The sequence below is a fragment of the Calonectris borealis genome, chromosome 35, assembly GCF_964195595.1.
Source record: "Calonectris borealis chromosome 35, bCalBor7.hap1.2, whole genome shotgun sequence".
Lineage (NCBI taxonomy): Eukaryota > Metazoa > Chordata > Aves > Procellariiformes > Procellariidae > Calonectris > Calonectris borealis.
The window spans coordinates 701,594-724,324 of NC_134346.1; the positions used below are offsets into that span (position 1 = coordinate 701,594).

General features: G+C 58.0%; 1 protein-coding gene across 1 annotated transcript; it reads right to left on the reverse strand.

Moving 5' to 3' along the window:
• Positions 1–6,046: 6,046 nt before the first annotated feature.
• On the reverse strand, positions 6,047–9,295 carry LOC142074396 (kallikrein-8-like). The gene is made up of 5 exons (XM_075134998.1): positions 9,243–9,295; positions 7,635–7,782; positions 7,042–7,295; positions 6,610–6,746; positions 6,047–6,356 (listed from the first exon to the last, which is right to left on the reverse strand). The coding sequence occupies exons 1-5, from the start codon at positions 9,283–9,285 to the stop codon at positions 6,204–6,206; spliced, it is 735 nt and encodes a 244-aa protein (XP_074991099.1). The 5' UTR covers positions 9,286–9,295; the 3' UTR covers positions 6,047–6,203.
• Between the last annotated feature and the right edge of the window lie 13,436 nt (positions 9,296–22,731).

Genomic DNA, 22,731 nt, shown 5'->3' on the forward strand with positions numbered 1-22,731 from the left:
TGGGGGGGTCCTGAGGGGACACATGAGGGGGACACGAGGGGACACGGGGGACCATGAAGGGACACGAGGGCACATGGGGGGGTCCTGAGGGGACACATGAGGGGGACACGAGGGGACACGGGGGACCGTGAAGGGACATGAGGGGACATGGGCGGGGTCATGAGGGGACACAGGGACACATGAGGGGGACACGAGGGGACACGGGGGACCATGAAGGGACACGAGGGGATGGGGGGGGTCATGAGGGGACACAGGGACACATGAGGGGACACGGGGGACCATGAAGGGACATGAGGGGACATGGGGGGGGTCATGAGGGGACACAGGGACACATGAGGGGGACATGAGAGGACACAGGGGACCATGAAGGGACATGGGGGGACGTGAGGGACCCAGGAGCCCACGGGGGACTTGGGGGGGGGCACGAGGGGACGTGGGGGGACAGAAGTAGGGACATGGGGGGGACTCACGGGGGAGGACATGAGGGGCCCCAGAGCCCCACGGAGATGGCGGGGGGGGGGGCGATGACATCAGCGCAGCGCTGGGGGCTGAGGCTGGGTCCAACCTGTTCTCCCAGTTCCTCCCAGCTCCCATCTCAGTGGCGTAATTAGCGCTAATTACCTAATTACCCTGCGGGCCCAGGCAGAGCCAGCCTGGACCTGCCACCCACTGCCAGGGCCACCCAGGAGCTCCCGGCTCCCCTGCCAGCTTACAGTGGCAGGGAGGGGACATGCCACCACCCCCACCCCATCCCTGTCCCCTCCCAGATGTCCTCACAGGCCTGGGAGCGCTGTGTCCAGGGTGGCCCCGGGGTGACACAAGAGGTGACATGGTAGGTGGCCCTGGTTGACACATGAAGTGACAGCATCGTGGGTGGCAAGTGCCCTGGGTGACACAAGAGGGTGGCAGTGCCCTGGCTGACCCGGGTGGTGGTGGTGGTGGTGGGGGGGTGGCCCTAGGTGACACATGGGCTGGTAGCACCGTGGGTGGCAGTGCCCTGGGTGACCCAAGGGGTGGCTCAGGGGACACGGGTGACACAGGAGTGGTGGTGTCGGGTGCCAGTTTCTCCGATGCGGTGGCAGCGGCCACACTCCAACTATTCCTGGCACGGTGGTGGCACCGACACGCACCCACTTGCCTTTGGGCTCACACGAATTCACCCCCATGGTCCCACACCCACCGTGAACCTGGAGACCTCCTTGTTCACCCATGGTTGCCAATCGGTGTCTCCTTCCCCGCTGGTGGCTCATCTTCACGGCCAGCAGGACCAGGTGCCGTGGTGGTCCTCCATGGTGACTAAGAGATGGTTCAACTTCACCTCCACAGACACGGTGACTTACCGGACCCCATGGACCTGGCTGTGTCACCTACATCTCCATGAACATCTTGACCTTAACCCCAAGGGCTGCAGTGACCAGACCTCCACGGCCTTGTTGTGTAGACCCCAACAACGTGATTGACCAACCCTGCGTGGGCACAGGGGGTAGACCTCATTAGACCTCCACAAACATGTTAGGTAGACCCCAATGGATGCCTTGACTGTGCCTTCATAAACATGTTGATAGATCCCAGTGGACATGTTGACCAGACCTCCATGGACACGTTCACCAGACCTCCACGAACACGTTGACAAGACCATCATGGACACGTTGACCAGACCTCCATGAACACATTAACCAGACCTCCATGGACACGTTCACCAGACCTCCATGGACACGTTGACCAGACCTCCACGGACACATTGACCAGACCTCCATGGACATGTTCACCAGACCTCCACGGACACATTGACCAGACCTCCATGGACACGTTCACCAGACCTCCATGGACATATTGACCAGATCTCCATGAACACATTGACCAGACCTCCATGGACATGTTGACCAGACCTCCATGGACACGTTGACCAGACCTCCATGGACATGTTCACCAGACCTCCATGAACATGTTGACAAGACCATCATGGACACGTTGACCAGACCTCCATGAGGACATTAACCAGACCTCCATGAGGACATTGACCAGACCTCCATGGACACGTTCACCAGACCTCCATGAACACATTCACCAGACCTCCACAGACACATTGACCAGACCTCCATGGACACGTTGACCAGATCTCCATGGACACGTTGACCAGACCTCCACGGACACATTGACCAGACCTCCATGAACACATTCACCAGACCTCCATGGACACATTGACCATATCTCCGTGAACATGTTGACCAGACCTCCATGGACACGTTCACCAGACCTTCATGGACACATTAACCAGACCTCCATGAGGACATTGACCAGACCTCCATGGACATGTTCACCAGACCTCCATGAACACATTCACCAGACCTCCACAGACACATTGACCAGACCTCCATGGACACGTTGACCAGATCTTCATGGACACGTTGACCAGACCTCCATGAACACGTTGACCAGACCTCCACGGACACGTTGACCATATCTCCGTGAACATGTTGACCAGACCTCCATGGACACGTTCACCAGACCTCCATGGTCACATTGACCAGATCTCCATGAACACGTTGACCAGACCTCCATGGTCACATTGACCAGATCTCCATGAACACGTTGACCAGACCTCCATGGACACATTGACCAGACCTCCACAGACACGTTGATGAGATCCCAACGGGCACCTTGACCAGCCCTTCATGGATGATGCAGGAGCTGGAGCTGCCTGTGCTGGAGCCCAACGTGGCAGCCCACCACAGCTGATGGCCACCAACATGGGACCCTCCATGTCAAACCTTCTTCATGGGAGCTTCAACGTGGTCAAACCTTCCCGTGAAATGCCGAGCAAGAGCTGGAAGTCACCAGCGGCCACCGTTGGCCCCAGCGATGACGGGCAATTGCTCCTCCACCTCCCTGGAGATTTGGACCTGGACCAAAACCTCTTTCCCCACCGTGGCGGCCAGACAAGGTCCACACCCTCCAACGCGCCGGGCCTCGGCCACGTGGGGGAAGAGGGAGGGTGACACCTTGCGCAAGGCCACCAGCGTCGCTCCCTGCCCCGCTGAGCCACGAGGGAACGACACGTGATGATCTGACCTTGCCAGGTCTCTTCTTGCACCGGGAAAGACATCGAGGTCCTTTTGCAGCCCACCAACCCCACCGCCACGTCCTGTAGACACGTCACGGGCTGACACCGCTCTCCATCCCACCCCACCACCATGAGGACCTCATGGAGGGGAAAAAAAACCCCACCCTCTCCTGCAAAATAGAAGCCTCAGCTCCAGGAGAACGGGGAAGTTTGGCCTCCAGGAGGTGATTTCTTCAGGTGAGGTCTGGTCAACGTGTCCATGGAGGTCTGGTCAACGTGTCCATGGAGGTCTGGTCAACATGGAGATGGGGCTGGGATGGAGGCATCAAGAAGGAAGGTCTGGTTCCAGGGCATTGCAAGGGCTTGTTGCTCTTAGGGGGGGACACACCAAGCTGGATTTTGTCCCCCCCGTCTCCAGTGGTGCAAAGAACCCTGGGTGACCCCGACACAGTCAAGAGGTCTGCCCCATGGTGAGGTCAACAGGTCTACCTATAGTAGGGTCACCAGGTCTACTGCAGTGGGGTCACCAGGTCTACCTCACGGTGGTCACCCCATGGTGGGGCCATCAGATCTGCCCCATGGTGGGGTCAACAGATCTACTACAGTGGGGTCACCAGGTCTACTGCAGTGGGGTCACCAGGTCTACCTCATGGTGGTCATCCCATGGTGGGGCCATCAGATCTGCCCCACAGTGGGGTCACCCGGTCTACCTCATGGTGGTCACCCCATGGCGGAGTCACCAGGTCTACCTACAGTAGGGTCACCAGGTCTGCTGCAGTGGGGTCAAGAGATCTACCTCATGGTGGTCACCCCATGGTGGGGCCATCAGATCTGCCCCACAGTGGGGTCACCAGATCTACTACAGTGAGGTCACCAGGTCTACCTCATGGTGGTCACCCCATGGTGGGGCCATCAGATCTGCCCCACAGTGAGGTCACCAGGTCTACCTGCAGTGGGGTCAACAGGTCTGCCCCATGGTGGAGTCACCAGGTCTACCTACAGTAGGGTCACCAGGTCTACTGCAGTGGGGTCACCAGGTCTACCTCATGGTGGTCACCCCATGGTGGGGCCATCAGATCTGCCCCACAGTGGGGTAACCAGGTCTACCTCATGGTGGTCACCCAATGGCGGAGTCACCAGGTCTACCTACAGTAGGGTCACCAGGTCTGCTGCAGTGGGGTCACCAGGTCTACCTCATGGTGGTCACCCCATGGTGGGGTCATCAGATCTGCCCCACGGTGGGGTCACCAGGTCTACTGCAGTGGGGTCAACAGGTCTGCCCCATGGTGGAGTCACCAGGTCTACCTACAGTAGGGTCACCAGGTCTACTGCAGTGGGGTCACCAGGTCTACCTCATGGTGGTCTACTCCATGGTGGGGCCATCAGATCTGCCCCACAGTGGGGTCACCAGGCCTACTGCAGTGGGGTCACCAGGTCTACCTCATGGTGGTCACCCCATGGTGGGGCCATCAGATCTGCCCCACAGTGGGGTCACCAGGTCTACTGCAGTGGGGTCACCAGGTCTACCTCATGGTGGTCACCCCATGGTGGGGCCATCAGATCTGCCCCACGGTGAGGTCACCAGGTCTACCTGCAGTGGGGTCAACAGGTCTGCCCCATGGTGGAGTCACCAGGTCTACCTACAGTAGGGTCACCAGGTCTACTGCAGTGGGGTCACCAGGTCTACCTCATGGTGGTCACCCCATGGTGGGGCCATCAGATCTGCCCCACAGTGGGGTCACCAAGTCTACTGCAGTGGGGTCACCAGGTCTACCTCATGGTGGTCACCCCATGGTGGGGCCATCAGATCTGCCCCACGGTGAGGTCACCAGGTCTACTGCAGTGGGGTCAACAGGTCTGCCCCATGGTGGAGTCACCAGGTCTACCTACAGTAGGGTCACCAGGTTTACTGCAGTGGGGTCACCAGGTCTACCTCATGGTGGTCACCCCATGGTGGGGTCATCAGATCTGCCCCACAGTGGGGTCACCAGGTCTACTGCAGTGGGGTCACCAGGTCTACCTCATGGTGGAGTCACCAGGTCTACCTACAGTGGGGTCACCAGGTCTACTGCAGTGGGGTCAACAGGTCTGCCCCATGGTGGAGTCACCAGGTCTACCTACAGTGGGGTCACCAGGTCTACTGCAGTGGGGTCACCAGGTCTACCTCATGGTGGTCACCCCATGGTGGGGTCATCAGATTTGCCTCATGGTGAGGTCACCAGGTCTACTGCAGTGGGGTCAACAGGTCTACCTCATGGTGGTCACCCCATGGTGGGGCCATCAGATCTGCCCCACAGTGGGGTCACCAGGTCTACTGGAGTGGGGTCACCAGGTCTACCTCATGGTGGTCACCCCATGGTGGGGTCATCAGATCTGCCCCACGGTGAGGTCACCAGGTCTACTGCAGTGGGGTCACCAGGTCTACCTCATGGTGGTCATCCCATGGTGGGGCCATCAGATCTGCCCCACAGTGGGGTCACCAGGTCTACTGCAGTGGGGTCAACAGGTCTGCCCCATGGTGGAGTCATCAGGTCTACCTACAGTAGGGTCACCAGGTTTACTGCAGTGGGGTCACCAGGTCTACCTCATGGTGGTCTACCCCATGGTGGGGCCATCAGATCTGCCCCATGGTGAGGTCAACACGTCTACTGCAGTGGGGTCACCAGGTCTACCTCATGGTGGTCACCCCATGGTGGGGTCATCAGATCTGCCCCACAGTGGGGTCACCAGGTCTACTGGAGTGGGGTCACCAGGTCTACCTCATGGCCAGGGCAATGGGTCTACCCCATGGTGGAGTCAACAGGTCAACCCCATAACAGGTCTACTCCAAAACTGGTGAGCTGGGTCTTCCTCTGCCCCTAGGAGATCTGGGGACAACTCAGGTCACCTTGACCTAGCGGAGCTGCTCTCCACCCGTTAAAGACATGGTGAAAAGCCACGTCAAAAAAACTTTATTCATCGACATCTCAACAGCGTCCCGTTGGCCAACCCCTCCCCCCACCCCCAGGGCATACGCCCCAGCGCTCGGACCGGCCGAACCCTGGGGACCTTCATCAGGGAGAAGGAGGAGGAGGAGGAGGAGGAGGAGGAGCTGTGGGGTTCATCCCGTTGGGACTGGGGATGGATTGGGACCTGGGGTTCAGTTCCTTCTCATGGTGTCCTGAAGCCACCGGGTGTATTTGCAGAGGTTGACGTAGACGCCGGGTTTCTTGGGGTCCCCGCAGATGCCCGGACCCCAAGAGACGATACCCTGGAGCCGCCCATCACACATGAGGGGTCCCCCGGAGTCACCCTGACGAGGAAAATGGGTGGGTGGGTGGGGGGAGCACGTGGGGGTCTGGGACTCAAGAATCACCCCAAATCTGGAGCCGTTTCAGGGCTGGCTTGGCATCTCCACCCCTCAAAATACCACCAAGGAGATGTTCTCCTCTCCCCTACCATGTGACACCATCTCACCTCCCACCCTTGCAGACCCAAATCCCTTCTAGGTGCTGTCGCCTGCACCGAATTGTGCCCGTTCTCAGCCCGTGGGACCCTGCACCCACCTGGCAGGAGTCAGCCCGACCCCGGGTCTCGCCCGCGCACACCATGTTGCTGGTGATGGAGTTGGGGTAGATGCGCCGACATTGTTCTTCTGAGACGATGGTGACCTTGGCGCAGTGAAGGTCCTCAGGGAAGGTGACTGCGGGTGATGGAGGGCATGAGGTCACCTGGGGGGGCTGGACGAAGTGATTCAATCCAGGACCCAGCTTGGACCTCTTGTCCTCTTTACCCTGGAGTTCATCTCCCCTCTTGTTGGCACCAAGCAGGAGCTCCAAGGCTTCCAGGTCACCTGGACACCTGAGTTCCCTCAGGGTTCAAGGGTGCCTAAGGGTTAAAGTGGGACCAACGGGACTGGGAGGGGAGTTTTGGGGGAGCCTGGACACACATCTAGGGGTTCTCAAGATATCTTGGTCCTCAGGTGACCAGTTTCCTACCTTCAGGGCTGGTGGTGGACCCCCAGCCTGAGATCTGGCAGGTCTTGCCGGGCACGGGGCAGCGGGAGGCCAACGCCAGCGGCTTCACCTGCTTGTTGACGTGGACGGGCAGGAGGAACTTGATGAGCATCAGGTCACCATCCTTGTTGGTCTCGTTGTAATGGGGGTACCTGAAGACCTTGGCCGAGTGTCGTCGTTGCTCGGTGTCACCTGAATCCTTGTGTTTCCGGCCCCCCAGCCGCACGGTGATGAAGCTGATGGAGACGAAGGTATCAGGGTTTGGTGGTGGTGGGACACAGGAGGTCACGTGGACCCACACAAAGAGTCAGAGCCGTGGTCCCAGAAGGTGACGGATAAGGGCAGAAGAAGCAAAAGCAGAAAAGGGCGGAGTTAAGGTTCTGGCTTCCCCCAAAAAAGGGCGGAGTTTAGGTTATACGCCGGCAGAAAAGGGGCAGAGTGAAACCCGTTGAGATGCCACCAACCCTCCCAACCTGGAAAACAGGACCTCAGGTGCCACCTGGTCCAATTCCTGGTTGACTTCAACTCATCGACACCAAACCCACCAAGGCACCGCTGCCCCCACGGCCTCCTACCCCGGGACGTGGCAATGGGCGGCCGTCAGCACCCAGTTCTTGTCCACCAGCGTCCCCCCGCAAATGAACTTCTCCCCTTTGAAGAGGGCAGCCTGCCAGGGCAGGTCACAGGAGGTCCCCTCGATCACCCACAGGACGTTCCTCGAGGCTGTGGGGACAAAGGGACATGACCCAGGGAACCTGGGGTGGTCTGGGACCCTCTCTGATGTCACCCACCCCAGGAATATGGGACACGGGTAGGCTGGGACCCTCTGGTGTGACGTTGCCACCTTGTGGCCCTGTCCCCGTGTCCCCTGAGTCCTGGACAAGGAGGTGAACCAGTGGTGGAAGAGGTCAGTCCAGCATAGGAGAGACCAGGAGCTCCATGGGATGGACAGGGGACACCTGGGAGAGATGGGGGGGTCCTGGGGTGAATGGGGGGAGGTCCCATGGGTGGACATGGGGGGTTTCATAGGTGAAGGTGGGGCCCATGGAGGTGGACATGAGTTCCTCTGGGGCAGATGTGGGGCACCCATGCCAGCCACAGAAGGTCACATGGGTGGACGTGGGGGTCTCAGGTATGGTTGAGGAACACCCAAGGTGGATGTGGGACAGTCCCATGAGTAGATGTGGGGTGCCTGGGGTGGTCGGGGGACACCCACGATAGACAAGGGCCCCCAGGGTGGTCTTGGTGGTCCCATGGGTAGACGTAGTACCCCTGAGGTGGACACAGGGGTCCTGCAGATGGATGTGGGGGTGCCATGGGTGGACACAGGACACCCAAGGTGGATGTGGGGGTCCCACGGGTGGAAATGGGGGTCCCACGGGTAGGCATGGGGCACCTAGGACAGATGTGGGGCTCCTGGGTAGGACACAGGGATCCCACAGATAGATGTGGGGTGTCCAAGGTGGACGTGGAGGTCCCACAGGTGGACGTGGGGCATCCAAGGTGGACGTGGGGGATCCCATGGGTGGAAACAGGACCCCTGGGGAAGACACGAGACCCCTTGGAGAAGACATGGGGGTCCCACAGGTGGACATGGGTCCTACAAGGTGGACATGGGGGTCCTGTGACAGGTCATGGGTCCTACGAGGTGGGCGTGGGGGTCCCATGTGTGGAAATGGGTCATCCAAGGTAGATATGGGGGTGGGGGTGGCCCACGTGCAGACGTGGGACCCGTAGAGAAGATACGTGACCTCTTGGGGTGGATGTGGGGGTCCCACAGAAGGACATGGAGCATCCAAGATGGACACGGTGGTCCCATGGGTGGACAGGGGGCATCCAAGGTGGGCGTGGAGGTCCCACGGGCAGATATGGGACTCCTTGGGGTGGATGTGGGGGGCTCACAGGAGGACATGGGGCATTCAAGATGGACATGGTGGTCCCATGGGTGGACATGGAGCATCCAACATGGGTGTGGAGGTCCCACGGGCAGATATGGGACTCCTCGGGATGGATGTGTGGATCCCATGGGTGGTCATGGGGCAACCAAGGTGGGTGTGGGGGTTCCACAGGTGGACTTGGGACCTCCGGGGTGCACACAGGACTCTTCAGGGTAGACATGGGGGTCCCACGGGTGGACATGGGGGTCCCACGGGTGGACACGGGACCCTCAGGACCTCTCCTACCTGTGGCTACCAGCGCCAGGAGCATCACGAGCAGGACCTTCATGCCGGAGGACCGGGAGCTACGGGGAGATGGCGAGGGGGTGACTTCGGCCCTGGGTGACCCCCAGCTGGGTGGGGGTCAGGGTGGGGGTCGGGGTGGGGACTTTTGGGGACACGAGGGGAGAGGAGGTAAATGAGGATAGGGAGGAAGGAGGGAAGGGAGGACGGGAAAAGAGGAAGGGAAAGGGGGAAGGGAGGATGGGAAAGAGGGGAAGGAAAAGGGGGAAGGGAGGACGGGAAAGGGGGAAGGGAGGACGGAAAAGGGGGGAAGGGAGGACGGAAAAGGGGGGAAGGAAAAGGGGGAAGGGAGGATGGAAAAGGGGGAAGGGAGGGCGGGAAAAGGAGGGAAGGGAGGACGGAAAAGGAGGGAAGGGAGGACGGAAAAGGAGGGAAGGGAGGATGGGAAAAGGGGAAGGAAAAGGGGGAAGGGAGGACGGGAAAGGAGGGAAGGGAGGACGGGAAAAGGAGGGAAGGAAAAGGGGGAAGGGAGGACGGGAAAGGAGGGAAGGGAGGACGGGAAAAGGGGAAGGAAAAGGGGGAAGGGAGGACGGGAAAGGAGGGAAGGGAGGACGGGAAAAGGAGGGAAGGAAAAGGGGGAAGGGAGGACAGGAAAGGAGGGAAGGGAGGACAGGAAAAGGGGAAGGAAAAGGGGGAAGGGAGGACGGGAAAGGGGGAAGGGAGGACGGGAAAGGGGGAAGGGAGGACGGGAAAGGAGGGAAGGGAGGACGGGAAAAGGAGGGAAGGGAGGACGGGAAAAGGAGGGAAGGGAGGACGGGAAAAGGAGGGAAGGAAAAGGGGGAAGGGAGGACGGGAAAGGAGGGAAGGGAGGACGGGAAAAGGAGGGAAGGAAAAGGGGGAAGGGAGGACAGGAAAGGAGGGAAGGGAGGACGGGAAAAGGGGAAGGAAAAGGGGGAAGGGAGGACGGGAAAGGAGGGAAGGGAGGACAGGAAAAGGAGGAAAGGAAAAGGGGGAAGGGAGGACAGGAAAGGAGGGAAGGGAGGACGGGAAAAGGGGAAGGAAAAGGGGGAAGGGAGGACGGAAAAGGGGGAAGGGAGGACGGAAAAGGGGGAAGGGAGGACGGAAAAGGGGGAAGGGAGGACGGGAAAGGAGGGAAGGGAGGACGGGAGGACAGGGAAGGGGAAGGGAAGGGAGGGGAGGACAAGGGAGGACGAGAAAAACCCGAGGGCGAGAGGGAGGGCGGGGGAAGGGCCGAGAGAGGCAAGGGAAGGCCGGGAGCCGCCCTGACTCCCCCTCGGGGCACTCCAGGGACCCCCCCTCCCCCTCCATCCCTCAACGGGTGCCACCCAACCCCCCACCCCAACCTCAGGGGCCCCAGCTTCTTACCTGGGGCTGGCGTGGGGCCGCGCGGCCACGGGGAGGGAAGGCTCCACCCGAGCTGGGAAAGCGCCGCGGCCGCGGGCGCGTCTTCCTCCTGCCACGGCCAACCCCGGGTTTTTATCTGGGACCGGAGGAGGAAACGGCTTCCTCCGCCTTCTCCTCTAATCCGACCACGGTTCCGACATCTTCCGGCAAGCTCCGGGAAAGCTGTGCCGTGGGGTGGACCCACTGGGTGGGGGAACTGGGTTGGGATGAGAATGGTCAAAAGGGCAGGGGGAAACATCTCCAGTGGGATCAACCTCAAGACGTGGCTCTTTGGTGGGTACCAAAATGTGGGGTTGGATGAAGATGGTTGAGAGGACACAAGGACTCATCTCCGGTGGGGTCAACCCCAAAACGTGGCTCTTTGGTGGGTACCAGAACGTGGGAATGGATGAAGATGGTTGAGAGGACACCAGGACACATTTCCAGTGGGATCAACCCCAAAACGTGGCTCTTTGGTGGGTACCAAAATGTGGGGTTGGATGAAGATGGTTGAGAGGACACAAGGACTCATCTCCGGTGGGGTCAACCCCACAACGTGGCTCTTTGGTGGGTACCAGAACGTGGGAATGGATGAAGATGGTTGAGAAGACACCAGGACACATTTCCACTGGGATCAACCCCAAAACGTGGCTCCTTGGTGGGTACCAGAACGTGGGAATGGATGAAGATGGTTGAGAGGACACCAGGACACATCTCCAGTGGGATCAACCTCAAGACGTGGCTCTTCAGTGGGTACCAGAACATGGGGCTGGATGAAGATGGTTGAGAGGACACCAGGACGCATCTCCAGTGGGGTCAACCCCAAAACGTGGCTCCTTGGTGGGTACCAGAACGTGGGAATGGATGAAGATGGTTGAGAGGACACCAGGACGCATCTCCAGTGGGATCAACCCCAAAATGTGGCTCTTTGGTGGGTACCAGAATGTGGGGCTATGTGAAGATGGTTGAGAGGACACCAGGACGCATCTCCAGTGGGGTCAACCCCACAACGTGGCTCCTTGGTGGGTACCAGAACGTGGGAATGGATGAAGATGGTTGAGAGGACACCAGGACGCATCTCCAGTGGGGTCAACCTCAAGACGTGGCTCTTTGGTGGGTACCAGAACGTGGGGCTATGTGAAGATGGTTGAGAGGACACCAGGACACATTTCCAGTGGGATCAACCCCAAAATGTGGCTCTTTGGTGGGTACCAGAATGTGGGGCTGGATGAGGATGGTTGAGAGGACACCAGGACGCATCTCCAGTGGGGTCAACCCCAAAACGTGGCTCCTCACCAGACACGGCACCTGTGGTTGGACGGTTGAGAGGACACCGGGACACATCTCCACTGGGATCAACCCCAAAATGTGGCTCCTTGGTGGGTACCAGAACATGGGACTGGATAAAGAGCGTTGAGAGGACACCAGGACGCATCTCCAGTGGGATCAATCTCAAGACGTGGCTCTTTGGTGGGTACCAGAACATGGGGCTGGATGAAGATGGTTGAGAGGATACCGGGACACATCTCCAGTGGGGTCAACCTCAAGATGTGGCTCCTCACCGGACACGGAACCTGTGGTTGGACGGTTGAGAGGACACCAGGACGCATCTCCAGTGGGGTCAACCCCAAAATGTGGCTCCTCATCAGACACGGGACCTGTGGTTGGATGGTTGAGAGGACACCAGGACGCATCTCCAGTGGGGTCAACCTCAAGACGTGGCTCCTCACCAGACAAGAGACCTGTGGTTGGACGGTTGAGAGGACACCAGGACGCATCTCCAGTGGGGTCAACCCCAAAACGTGGCTCTTTGGTGGTTGTGGGAACCCACAGTTAGATGAGGACAATCAAGAGGACCTCAGGACACGTATCTGGTGTGGTCAACCCCAAAATGGAGCTCCTTGTTCAGTCCAAGACCATGAGGGTGGTTGAGAAGGCACCAGGAGACATCTCAGATGGGGTTGGACCACAAAACGTGGCTTCTCACTGGCTGTAAGACCTTGGGTTGGATGAAGATGGATGAGGGGGCGTGTCTTTGATGGGGTTGGACTCCAAAAGGTAACTTCTGGAGAAGGTGGTCGAGAGGCCACCAGGACGTGTCTCCAGTGGAGGTCAACCCTAAAATGTGGCTTCTCATTGGGTGCAGAGAGGTGCTGGGACGTGTCTCTGATGAGGGTCAACCTTGAACCGTGGCTTCTCATTGGATGCAGGACCAGCGTTGGCCGAGAGGAGCTGACGAGGGTCAACCTTGAACCGTGGTTCCTCATTGGATGCAAGACCAGGGTTGGCCGAGAGGTGCTGATGAGGGTCAACCTTGAACCGTGGCTCCTCATTGGATGCAGGACCAGGGTTGGCCGAGAGGAGCTGATGAGGGTCAACCTTGAACCGTGGCTTCTCATTGGATGCAAGACCAGGGTTGGCCGAGAGGTGCTGATGAGGGTCAACCTTGAACCGTGGCTTCTCATTGGATGCAGGACCAGCGTTGGCCGAGAGGCGCTGATGAGGGTCAACCTTGAACCATGGCTCCTCATTGGATGCAAGACCAGGGTTGGCCGAGAGGTGCTGATGAGGGTCAACCTTGAACCGTGGCTCCTCATTGGATGCAAGACCAGGGTTGGCCGAGAGGTGCTGATGAGGGTCAACCTTGAACCGTGGCTCCTCATTGGATGCAGGACCACCGTTGGCCGAGAGGTGCTGATGAGGGTCAACCTTGAACCGTGGCTCCTCATTGGATGCAGGACCAGGGTTGGCCGAGAGGAGCTGATGAGGGTCAACCTTGAACCGTGGCTCCTCATTGGATGCAGGACCAGCGTTGGCCGAGAGGCGCTGACGAGGGTCAACCTTGAACCGTGGCTTCTCATTGGATGCAAGACCAGGGTTGGCCGAGAGGCGCTGATGAGGGTCAACCTTGAACCGTGGCTTCTCATTGGATGCAGGACCAGCGTTGGCCGAGAGGCGCTGATGAGGGTCAACCTTGAACCGTGGCTCCTCATTGGATGCAGGACCAGGGTTGGCCGAGAGGAGCTGATGAGGGTCAACCTTGAACCGTGGCTCCTCATTGGATGCAGGACCAGGGTTGGCCGAGAGGAGCTGATGAGGGTCAACCTTGAACCGTGGCTCCTCATTGGATGCAGGACCAGCGTTGGCCGAGAGGCGCTGATGAGGGTCAACCTTGAACCGTGGCTCCTCATTGGATGCAGGACCAGGGTTGGCCGAGAGGAGCTGATGAGGGTCAACCTTGAACCGTGGCTCCTCATTGGATGAAGAACGCAGGGTTGGCCAAGAGGTGCTGAGACGTGGCTCATCCTTCCTCTCACCCATCTTTCCTCCTGGTCTCTCAACCTTTCTCCTTCTGGCCCCCCTTGCCTTCCTTCCTGGTCACCCCCAAACCCCGTGGACATCCCCAGCCCCTCACGTGGTCCCCCATGGTCCCAAGATCGGGGTGGGGGGGATGGTGACCCCCATGCCGGACGTCGGGGTGATCATCAGCCACCCCCATTTCTCTTGGTCCCTCTAGAGGAAGATGAGAGGTTTCCCACATCCTCTTCCTCCGCACCACCACTGGGGCCTCCCAGTTCCTCCCCAGTCCAACCCCAGAGGACCTCGGGGAACCTCCCAGATCCCACCACACCTCAGGGGCAGGGAGCCGCTGACTGGGAACGGGTCCTTCCAGTTCTCTGGCAATCCCAGTTTAACCCTGCCCTGTCACTGGGGTGGGCTGGGCTGGGCTGGGCTGACTCAGCCCCTCCTGGATTGTCTCGACTTGCCCTGGGCCCGGCATTACCCAATCAGCTCTGGGCTCATTAAGAGGCCTCTTAATGAGCTCAGGTGTTAATTGAGCTCCAGGCAAGTCGTCAAGGTCATAATTATTCGGCACTAATTAACCTGGGCTGTCCCAGCCTGCACAGAGCTCCCATGATGCTTTGCATCAGGGAGAGTTCGTTGCGGGCAGGCTGAGGTTAATTGGGGGCGAGTGATTAATTGGGGGCGAGTGATTAATTGGGGGGGGGGCGGTGTCTGATTTTAGGGGGGGGGGGGGTCACAATGCCCTGCCCCCACTGTTCCCACTCTGCCCCCAACAAGGGGATACCCTGAACTCTGCCCCCCAAAATCGATCTACCCTGAACTCTGCCCCCCAAAATCGATCCACCCTTAATTCTGCCCCCCAACATCGATGCACCCTTAACTCTGCCCCCCAAAATTGATTCACCCTTAATTCTGCCCCCCAAAATCGATCCACCCTTAATTCTGCCCCCCAACATCGATGCACCCTTAACTCTGCCCCCCAAAATCGATCCACCCTTAATTCTGCCCCCCAAAATCGATCCACCCTTAACTCTGCCCCCCAAAATCGATCTACCCTGAACTCTGCTCCCCAACATCGATCTACCCTGAACTCTGCCCCCCAAAATCGATCTACCCTGAACTCTGCCCCCCAACATCGATGCACCCTTAACTCTGCCCCCCAAAATCGATCTACCCTTAATTCTGCCCCCCCCAAATCGATCTACCCTGAACTCTGCCCCCCAACATCGATCTACCCTTAATTCTGCCCCCCCAAAATCGACCTACCCTGAACTCTGCCCCCCAACATCGATGCACCCTTAACTCTGCCCCCCAAAATCGATCTACCCTGAACTCTGCCCCCCAACATCGATCTACCCTTAATTCTGCCCCCCAAAATCGATCTACCCTGAACTCTGCCCCCCAACATCGATCTACCCTGAACTCTGCCCCCCAAAATCGATCCACCCTTAATTCTGCCCCCAACATCGATGCACCCTTAACTCTGCCCCCCAAAATCGATCTACCCTTAATTCTGCCCCCCCAAATCGATCTACGCTGAACTCTGCCCCCCAACATCGATCTACCCTTAACTCTGCCCCCCAAAATCAATATACCCTGAACTCTGCCCCCCAACATTGATCTACCCCGAACTCTGCCCCCCCAAATCGATCTACCCTGAACTCTGCCCCCCAACAAGGATCCCCTTAACTCTGCTCCCCCCCACGGGGTCACCCCCATCTCCCAACCCCCCCCCCCACCTCGGGGTCCATCAGAGCCCCCCCAAATCACGACACGGGGGTTGCATCACCAGCCCCAACCCGGGGGATGATTAAGGCGGGGGTGGGGGTGGCCGGTGCCTCAGTTTCCCTTCAAGACGCTCCAGGGGACGTAGCGGCAGAGGTTGATGTAGGCGGTGTCCTCTGTCCCAAACTGGGGGACACTGGGACCAGTTTGCCTCCCTCCCTGTATGGCAGGGAGATTCCCCCCCCCTTCTTCAGTTGCTCCCAGTGCTCCCAGTTACCCCCAGTGTGCCCCACAAGCCACTGTTCCCAGTTCCTCCCATTTGACCCAATGGCTCCCCATCCCAACACTCCCAGTTGCCCCCAGCACTCCCAGTTGCCCCCATTTGCCCCCAATGTGCCCCACAAACCAATGTTCCCAGTTCCTCCCATTTACCCCCACTTAGCCCCAGTTCCCCCCCTGCCCTCAATGTCCACCACACCACAGTTGACCCCAGTGCTCCCAGTTGCCCCCAGTGCTCCCAGTTGCCCCCACTGTCCTCAATGTCCCCCACACCTCAGGTGACCCCAGTGCTCCCAGTTGCTCCCAGTGCTCCCAGTTACCCCCTGCCCTCAATGCCCCCAATGCCCCCAACAACCCAGTGCTCCCACTTGCCCCCAGCTCCCGCCACTTCCCCCCAGTGCTCCCAGCGCTCCCAGTTGCCCCAGCTCACCTGGCAGATGTCGGCAAATTGACCCCAAAATGTCCAAATTGCCCCCCAAACACCCAAATTACCCCTCAAACACCCAAATTGCCCCCCCCAACACAAAATTGCCCCCCAAAACCCCAAATGACCCCCAGAAACACCCAAAATGCCCCCAAAACACCTAAATTGCTCCCCAAAACACCCAAATTGCCCCAGAAACACCCAAAATGCCCCCAAAATACCCAAATTGCCCCCAAAACACCCAAACTGCTGCTCTGACACCCAAATTGCCCCCAAAATACCCAAATTACCCCTTGAAACACCAAAAACTGCCCCCCAAACCACCCAATTTTCCCCCCAAACACCCAAATTGACCCCAAAATGTCCAAATTGCCCCTCAAACACCCAAATTATCCCTCAAACACCAAAATTGCCCCCCAAAACACCCTCATTGCCCCCCCAAAACCCAAATCGCCCTCAGAAACACCCAAATTGCCCCCCAAATACCCAAATTGCCCCCAAAACACCCAAATAGACCCAAAATGTCCAAATTGCCCCTCAAACACCCAAATTATCCCTCAAACATCAAAATTGCCCCCCAAAACACCCCAAATTCCTCCAAAAATACCCAAATTGCCCCCCAAAACACCCAAATTGCTGCCAGAAACACCCCAAATTACCCTCAAAACACCCAAATTGCCCTCAAAACACCAAAATTACCCCCAGAAACACCAAAACTGCCCCCCCCACCCATTTTGCCCCCAGAAACACACAAATTGACCCCAAAATGTCCAAATTGCCCCCCAAATACCCAAATTGCTCCCCAAACACGAAATTGCCCCCCAAAACCCCAAATCACCCCCAGAAACACCCAAAATGCCCCCCAAATACCCAAATTGCTCCCCAAAATACCAAATTGCCCCCCAAAACACCCAAACTGCTGCTCTAACACCCAAAATGCTCCCCAAATACCCAAATTGCTCCCCAAAACACCCAAATTACCCTCAAAACACCCAAATTACCCCTTGAAACACCAAAATAACCCCCCAAACACCCATTTTGCCCCCAGAAACACCCAAAATGCCCCCAAAATACCCAAATTGCCCCCCAAAACACCCAAATTGCTGCCAGAAACACCCAAAATAACCCCAAACACCCAAATTGCCCCCGAAACACCCAAATTGCCCCAGAAACACCAAAACTGCCCCCCAAAACATCCATTTTGCCCCCAGAAACACCCAAATTGCCCCCAAAACACCCAAATTGCCCCTTTAAATACCCAAATTGTCCCCAAAAAACCCAAAGTGCCCCTCAAACACCAAGATTGCCCCCAAAACACCCAAATTGACCCCAAAACACCCAAATTGACCCCAAAATGTCCATTTTGCCCCCAAACACCAAAATTACCCCTCAAACACCGAAATAGCCCCCCCCAACACGAAATTGCCCCCCCAAAACCCAAATCACCCCCAGAAACACCCAAAATGCCCCCCAAATACCCAAATTGCCCCCAAAACACCCAAAATGCCCCCCAAATACCCGAATTACCCCTTGAAACACCCAAATTGCCCCAGAAACACCAAAACTGCCCCCCAAAACATCCATTTTGCCCCCAGAAACACCCAAATTGCCCCCAAAACACCCAAATTGCCCCTTGAAATACCCAAATTGCCCCTCAAACACCAAAACTGCCCCCCAAAACACCCAAATTGACCCCAAAATACCCAAATTGCCCCCCAAAACATCCGAACTGCCCCTTGAAATACCCAAATTACCCCCAAAAAACCTAAATTGCTCCCCCAAACACCCAAATTGCCTCTCAAACACCCAAATTCCTCCAAAAAGACCCAAATTGCCCCCCAAAACACCCAAATCACCCCCAGAAACACCCAAAATGACCCCAAAAAACCCAAAGTGCCCCTCAAACACTGATTGCCCCCCCAAAACCAAAATTGCTCCCCCAAACACCCAAATTGCCTCTCAAACACCCAAATTCCTCGAAAAATACCCAAATTGCCCCCCAAACCACCCAAATCAACCCCAGAAACACCCAAAATGCCCCCAAAATACCCAAATTGCCCCTCAAACACCAAAATTGCCCCCCAAACCTCTAAATTGCTCCCCCAAACACCCAATTGCCCCAGAAACACCCAAATTCCTCCAAAAATGCCCAAATTGCCCCCCCAAACACCCAAAATGCCCCAAAACACCTAAATTGCCCCTCAAAATGCCCAACTTGTCCCCAAAATACCCAAATTGCCCCAGAAGCACCCAACTCTTCCCACCCCCCCCCATCTTTTGGGCTGAAATCCCCCACTTTTGGGTCAACCCCTTGACATGTCACCTCAAGGTTCTCCATCCCCATGGCCCCCCCCTCCATTTTGCGTTCAAATCCCCCACTTTTGGGTGGCACCCATTGATGGGTCACCTCAAAGATCTCCATCCCCATGACCTCACTCTCCATTTTGGGCTGAAATCCCCCACTTTTGAGTCACCCATTGATGGGTCACCTCAAGGTTCTCCATCTCCATGGCCCCGCCTCCAGTTTGGGCTCCACCCCCCCACTTTTGGGTGGCACCCATTGATGGGTCACCTCAAAGATCTCCATCCCCATGACCTCACCTTCCATTTTGGGCTCAAATCCCCCACTTTTGGGTCACCCATTGATGGGTCACCTCAAAGATCTCCATCACCATGACCTCGCCCTCCATTTTGGGCTCAAATCCCTCAACTTTGGGGTCAACCCCTTGACGTGTTACCTCAAGGTTCTCCATCTCCATGGCCCCGCCTCCAGTTTGGGCTCCACCCCCCCACTTTTGGGTCACCCATTGATGGGTCACCTCAAGGTTCTCCATCCCCATGGCCCCTCCTCCATTTTGGGCTCAAATCCCCCACTCTTGGGTCAACCCCTTGATGTGTCACCTCAAGAACCTCCATCACCATGGCCCCCCCCTCCATTTTGGGTTCAAATCCCCCACTTTTGGGTCACCCATTGATGTGGCACCTCAAGGACCTCCATCCCCATGGCCCCGCCACCATTTTGGGTTGAAATCCCCCACTTTTGTGTCACCCATTGATGGGTCACCTCAAAGATCTCCATCACCATGGCCCCCCCCTCCATTTTGGGCTCAAATCCCCCACTCTTGGGTCAACCCCTTGACGTGTCGCCTCAAGGTTCTCCATCTCCATGGCCCCGCCTCCAGTTTGGGCTCCACCCCCCCACTTTTGGGTCACCCATTGATGGGTCACCTCGAAGATCTCCATCACCATGACCTCGCCCTCCATTTTGGGATCAAATCCCCCACTTTGGGGTCCACCCCTTGACAGGTCATCTCAAGGTTCTCCATCCCCATGGCCCCTCCTCCAGTTTGGGCTCCACCCCCCCCACTTTGGGGTGGGACGTTCAGGGTGCTGCTGCCCCAACGCGAGCCGACCCACTGGGTGCCACCATCGGGACACCGGGTGCCACCCGGGCTGCCGGTTGGGCGCCGCGTCACCAGCATGGGGTGGTTCCCCTCGGAGGCGCGGTTCTACTCGGGATGGCCAATGGGGCGTGTCTCTGGCTGGAGCTGCTCCGCCCCCAAGGCCACGAGCCGGGGTGGGAGGGGCGGGGCAGAGGTAAGGGGGTGGGGGAGGGTCTGGAGGTGGGTTTTGGTGGGGTGGGGAAGGGCAGAGTTAGGGGGATCAGGGGATGGAGGAGCTCCCCTATACCCTATAGGATCCCCCCCCAGTCCCTACAGCTCCCCTAGACCCTATAGGATCCCCCCCCAAGTCCCTACAGCTCCCCTAGACCCTATAGGATCCCCCCCCAGTCCCTACAGCTCTCCTATACCCTATAGGATCCCCCCCAGTCCCTACAGCTCCCCTATACCCTATAGGATCCCCCCCAGTCCCTACAGCTCCCCTATACACTATAGGATCCCCCCCAAGTCCCTACAGCTCCCCTAGACCCTACAGGATCCCCCCAGTCCCTACAGCTCCCCTATACACTACAGGATCCCCCCCAAGTCCCTACAGCTCCCCTATACCCTATAGGATCCCCCCCAGTCCCTACAGCTCCCCTATACACTATAGGATCCCCCCCAAGTCCCTACAGCTCCCCTAGACCCTATAGGATCCCCCCCAGTCCCTACAGCTCCCCTAGACCCTACAGGATCCCCCCTGAGTCCCTACAGCTCCCCTATACCCTATAGGATCCCCCCCAGTCCCTACAGCTCCCCTATACCCTATAGGATCCCCCCCAGTCCCTACAGCTCCCCTAGACCCTACAGGATCCCCCCAGTCCCTACAGCTCCCCTAGACCCTATAGGATCCCCCCCAGTCCCTACAGCTCCCCTATACCCTATAGGATCCCCCCCAGTCCCTACAGCTCCCCTAGACCCTATAGGATCCCCCCTGAGTCCCTACAGCTCCCCTATACACTATAGGATCCCCCCAGTCCCTACAGCTCCCCCCAACCCTATAAAAGGTCCCTGTGGTCCCCATAACTCTCCTTGATCTTACATATGGTCCCCCCGTCCTTATAGCTCCCCTATAACCTATAGAACGCCCCCCGAAGTCCCTAAAGCTCCCCCTGATGCTATAAAAGGCCCCCCATTCCTATAGGGCCCCTATATCCTATAGTGTCCCCCCACAGCCCCTATAGCTTCCCTTACCCTGTAGTGTCACCACCCTGCCCAGTCCCTATAGCTCTCCTATACGATATAGGATCCCCACAGTCCCTACCGCATGCCTACACTCTATAGCGTCCCCCCCAGTCCCTACAGCACCCCTATACGCTATAGGATCCCCCCCCAGTCCCTACAGCACCCCTATACTCTATAGGATCCCCCAGTCCCTACAGCTCCCCTATATTCTATAGGATCCTGCCAGTCCCTACACCTCCCCTATACCCTATAAGATCCCCCCCAGTCCCTACAGCTCCCCTACACCCTATAGGATCCCCTCCGAGTCCCTACAGCTCCCCTATACACTATAGGATCCCCCCAGTCCCTACAGCACCCCTATACACTACAGGATCCCCCCCCAGTCACTACAGCTCCCCTATACCCTACAGGATCCCCCCAGTCCCTACAGCTCCCCTAGACCCTATAGGATCCCCCCCAGTCCCTACAGCTCCCCCTAACCCTATAAAAGGCCGCTATGGTCCCCATAATTCTCCTTGATCCTACATATGGTCCCCCCGTCCTTATAGCTCCCCTATAACCTATAGACCCCCCCCCCAAGTCCTACAGCTCCCCCTGATGCTATAAAAGGCCCCCCATTCCTATAGGGCCCCTATATCCTATAGGGTCCCCCCACAGCCCCTATAGCTTCCCTTACCCTGTAGTGTCACCCCCCTGCCCATTCCCTATAGCTCTCCTATACTCTATAGCCCCGCCCCCCCCAGTCCCTACAGCTCCCCTAGACCCTATAGCGACCTCCCCCAGCCCCTATAGCTCCCCCTGACCCTATAGAGAGTTCCCCAGTGCCTACAGCTCCCCCAGCCACTACAGGGTCCCCCCAGGCCCTATAGCTCCCCTGTATCCTATAGGGACCCACCCAGCCCCTACAGCTTCCCCCAACCTTATACAAGGTCCCCCCATCCCTATAGCTCCCCTATACACTACAGGGCTCCCCTCCCATCCCTATAGCTCCTTCCAACGTTATAGAGGATCCCCTACAGCCCCCTATACCCTATATGGACCACCCCCGGCCCTATAGTTCCCCTATACTCTATAGGGTCCGTCCCAGCCCCTATACCCTATAGAGGCCCATCCCATCCCCTATATCCCCCCTATATCCTATAGAGCCCCCCAGTCCTGTACCTCCCCTATAACCTGTAGAGCCCCCCGGTCCCCAAACCTCCCCTATACCCTACAGAGCCCCTCCCCCCGGTCCCTATAGTCCCCCCCATATGCTATAGAGCCCCCCCGATCCCTATACCCTCCCTATACACTATAGATCCCTTCCCGGTCCCTATACCCTCCCTATACCCTATAGATTCCTCCCTGATCCCTCTAAACCCCTATATCCTATAGAGCTCCCCCGGTCCCTATACCTCCCCTATACCCTATAGAGCCCCCCCCGGTCACTATGCACGCCTATACCCTATAGAGCCACCCCGGTCCGTATACACCCCCTGTAACCTATAGAGACCCCCTGGTCCCTATACCCCCCTATACCCTATAGCACACACCACCCCCGGTCCCTATAGTCCCCCATACCCTATAAAGCCCCCCCAGTCCGTATACCTTATAGAGCCTCCCTGGTCCCTAAACCTCCCCTATACCCTATAGATCCCCCCCGGTCCCTATATCCCCCCTGTAACCTATAGAGATCCCCCGGTCCCTAAACTTCCCCTGTATCTCATAGAACTCCCCCTGGTCCCTATAC

Excerpts from the sequence above, each read along its gene's own strand:
- LOC142074396 (XM_075134998.1), bottom strand. The coding sequence starts at position 9,285 with ATGAAGGTCCTGCTCGTGATGCTCCTGGCGCTGGTAGCCACAG. Across the intron at positions 7,296-7,634 it reads GCCCATTGCCACGTCCCGGG|CTTCATCACCGTGCGGCTGG; the intron begins GTAGGAGGCCGT and ends CGTCTCCATCAG. Across the intron at positions 6,357-6,609 it reads GTCGGGCTGACTCCTGCCAG|GGTGACTCCGGGGGACCCCT; the intron begins GTGGGTGCAGGG and ends TTTCCTCGTCAG.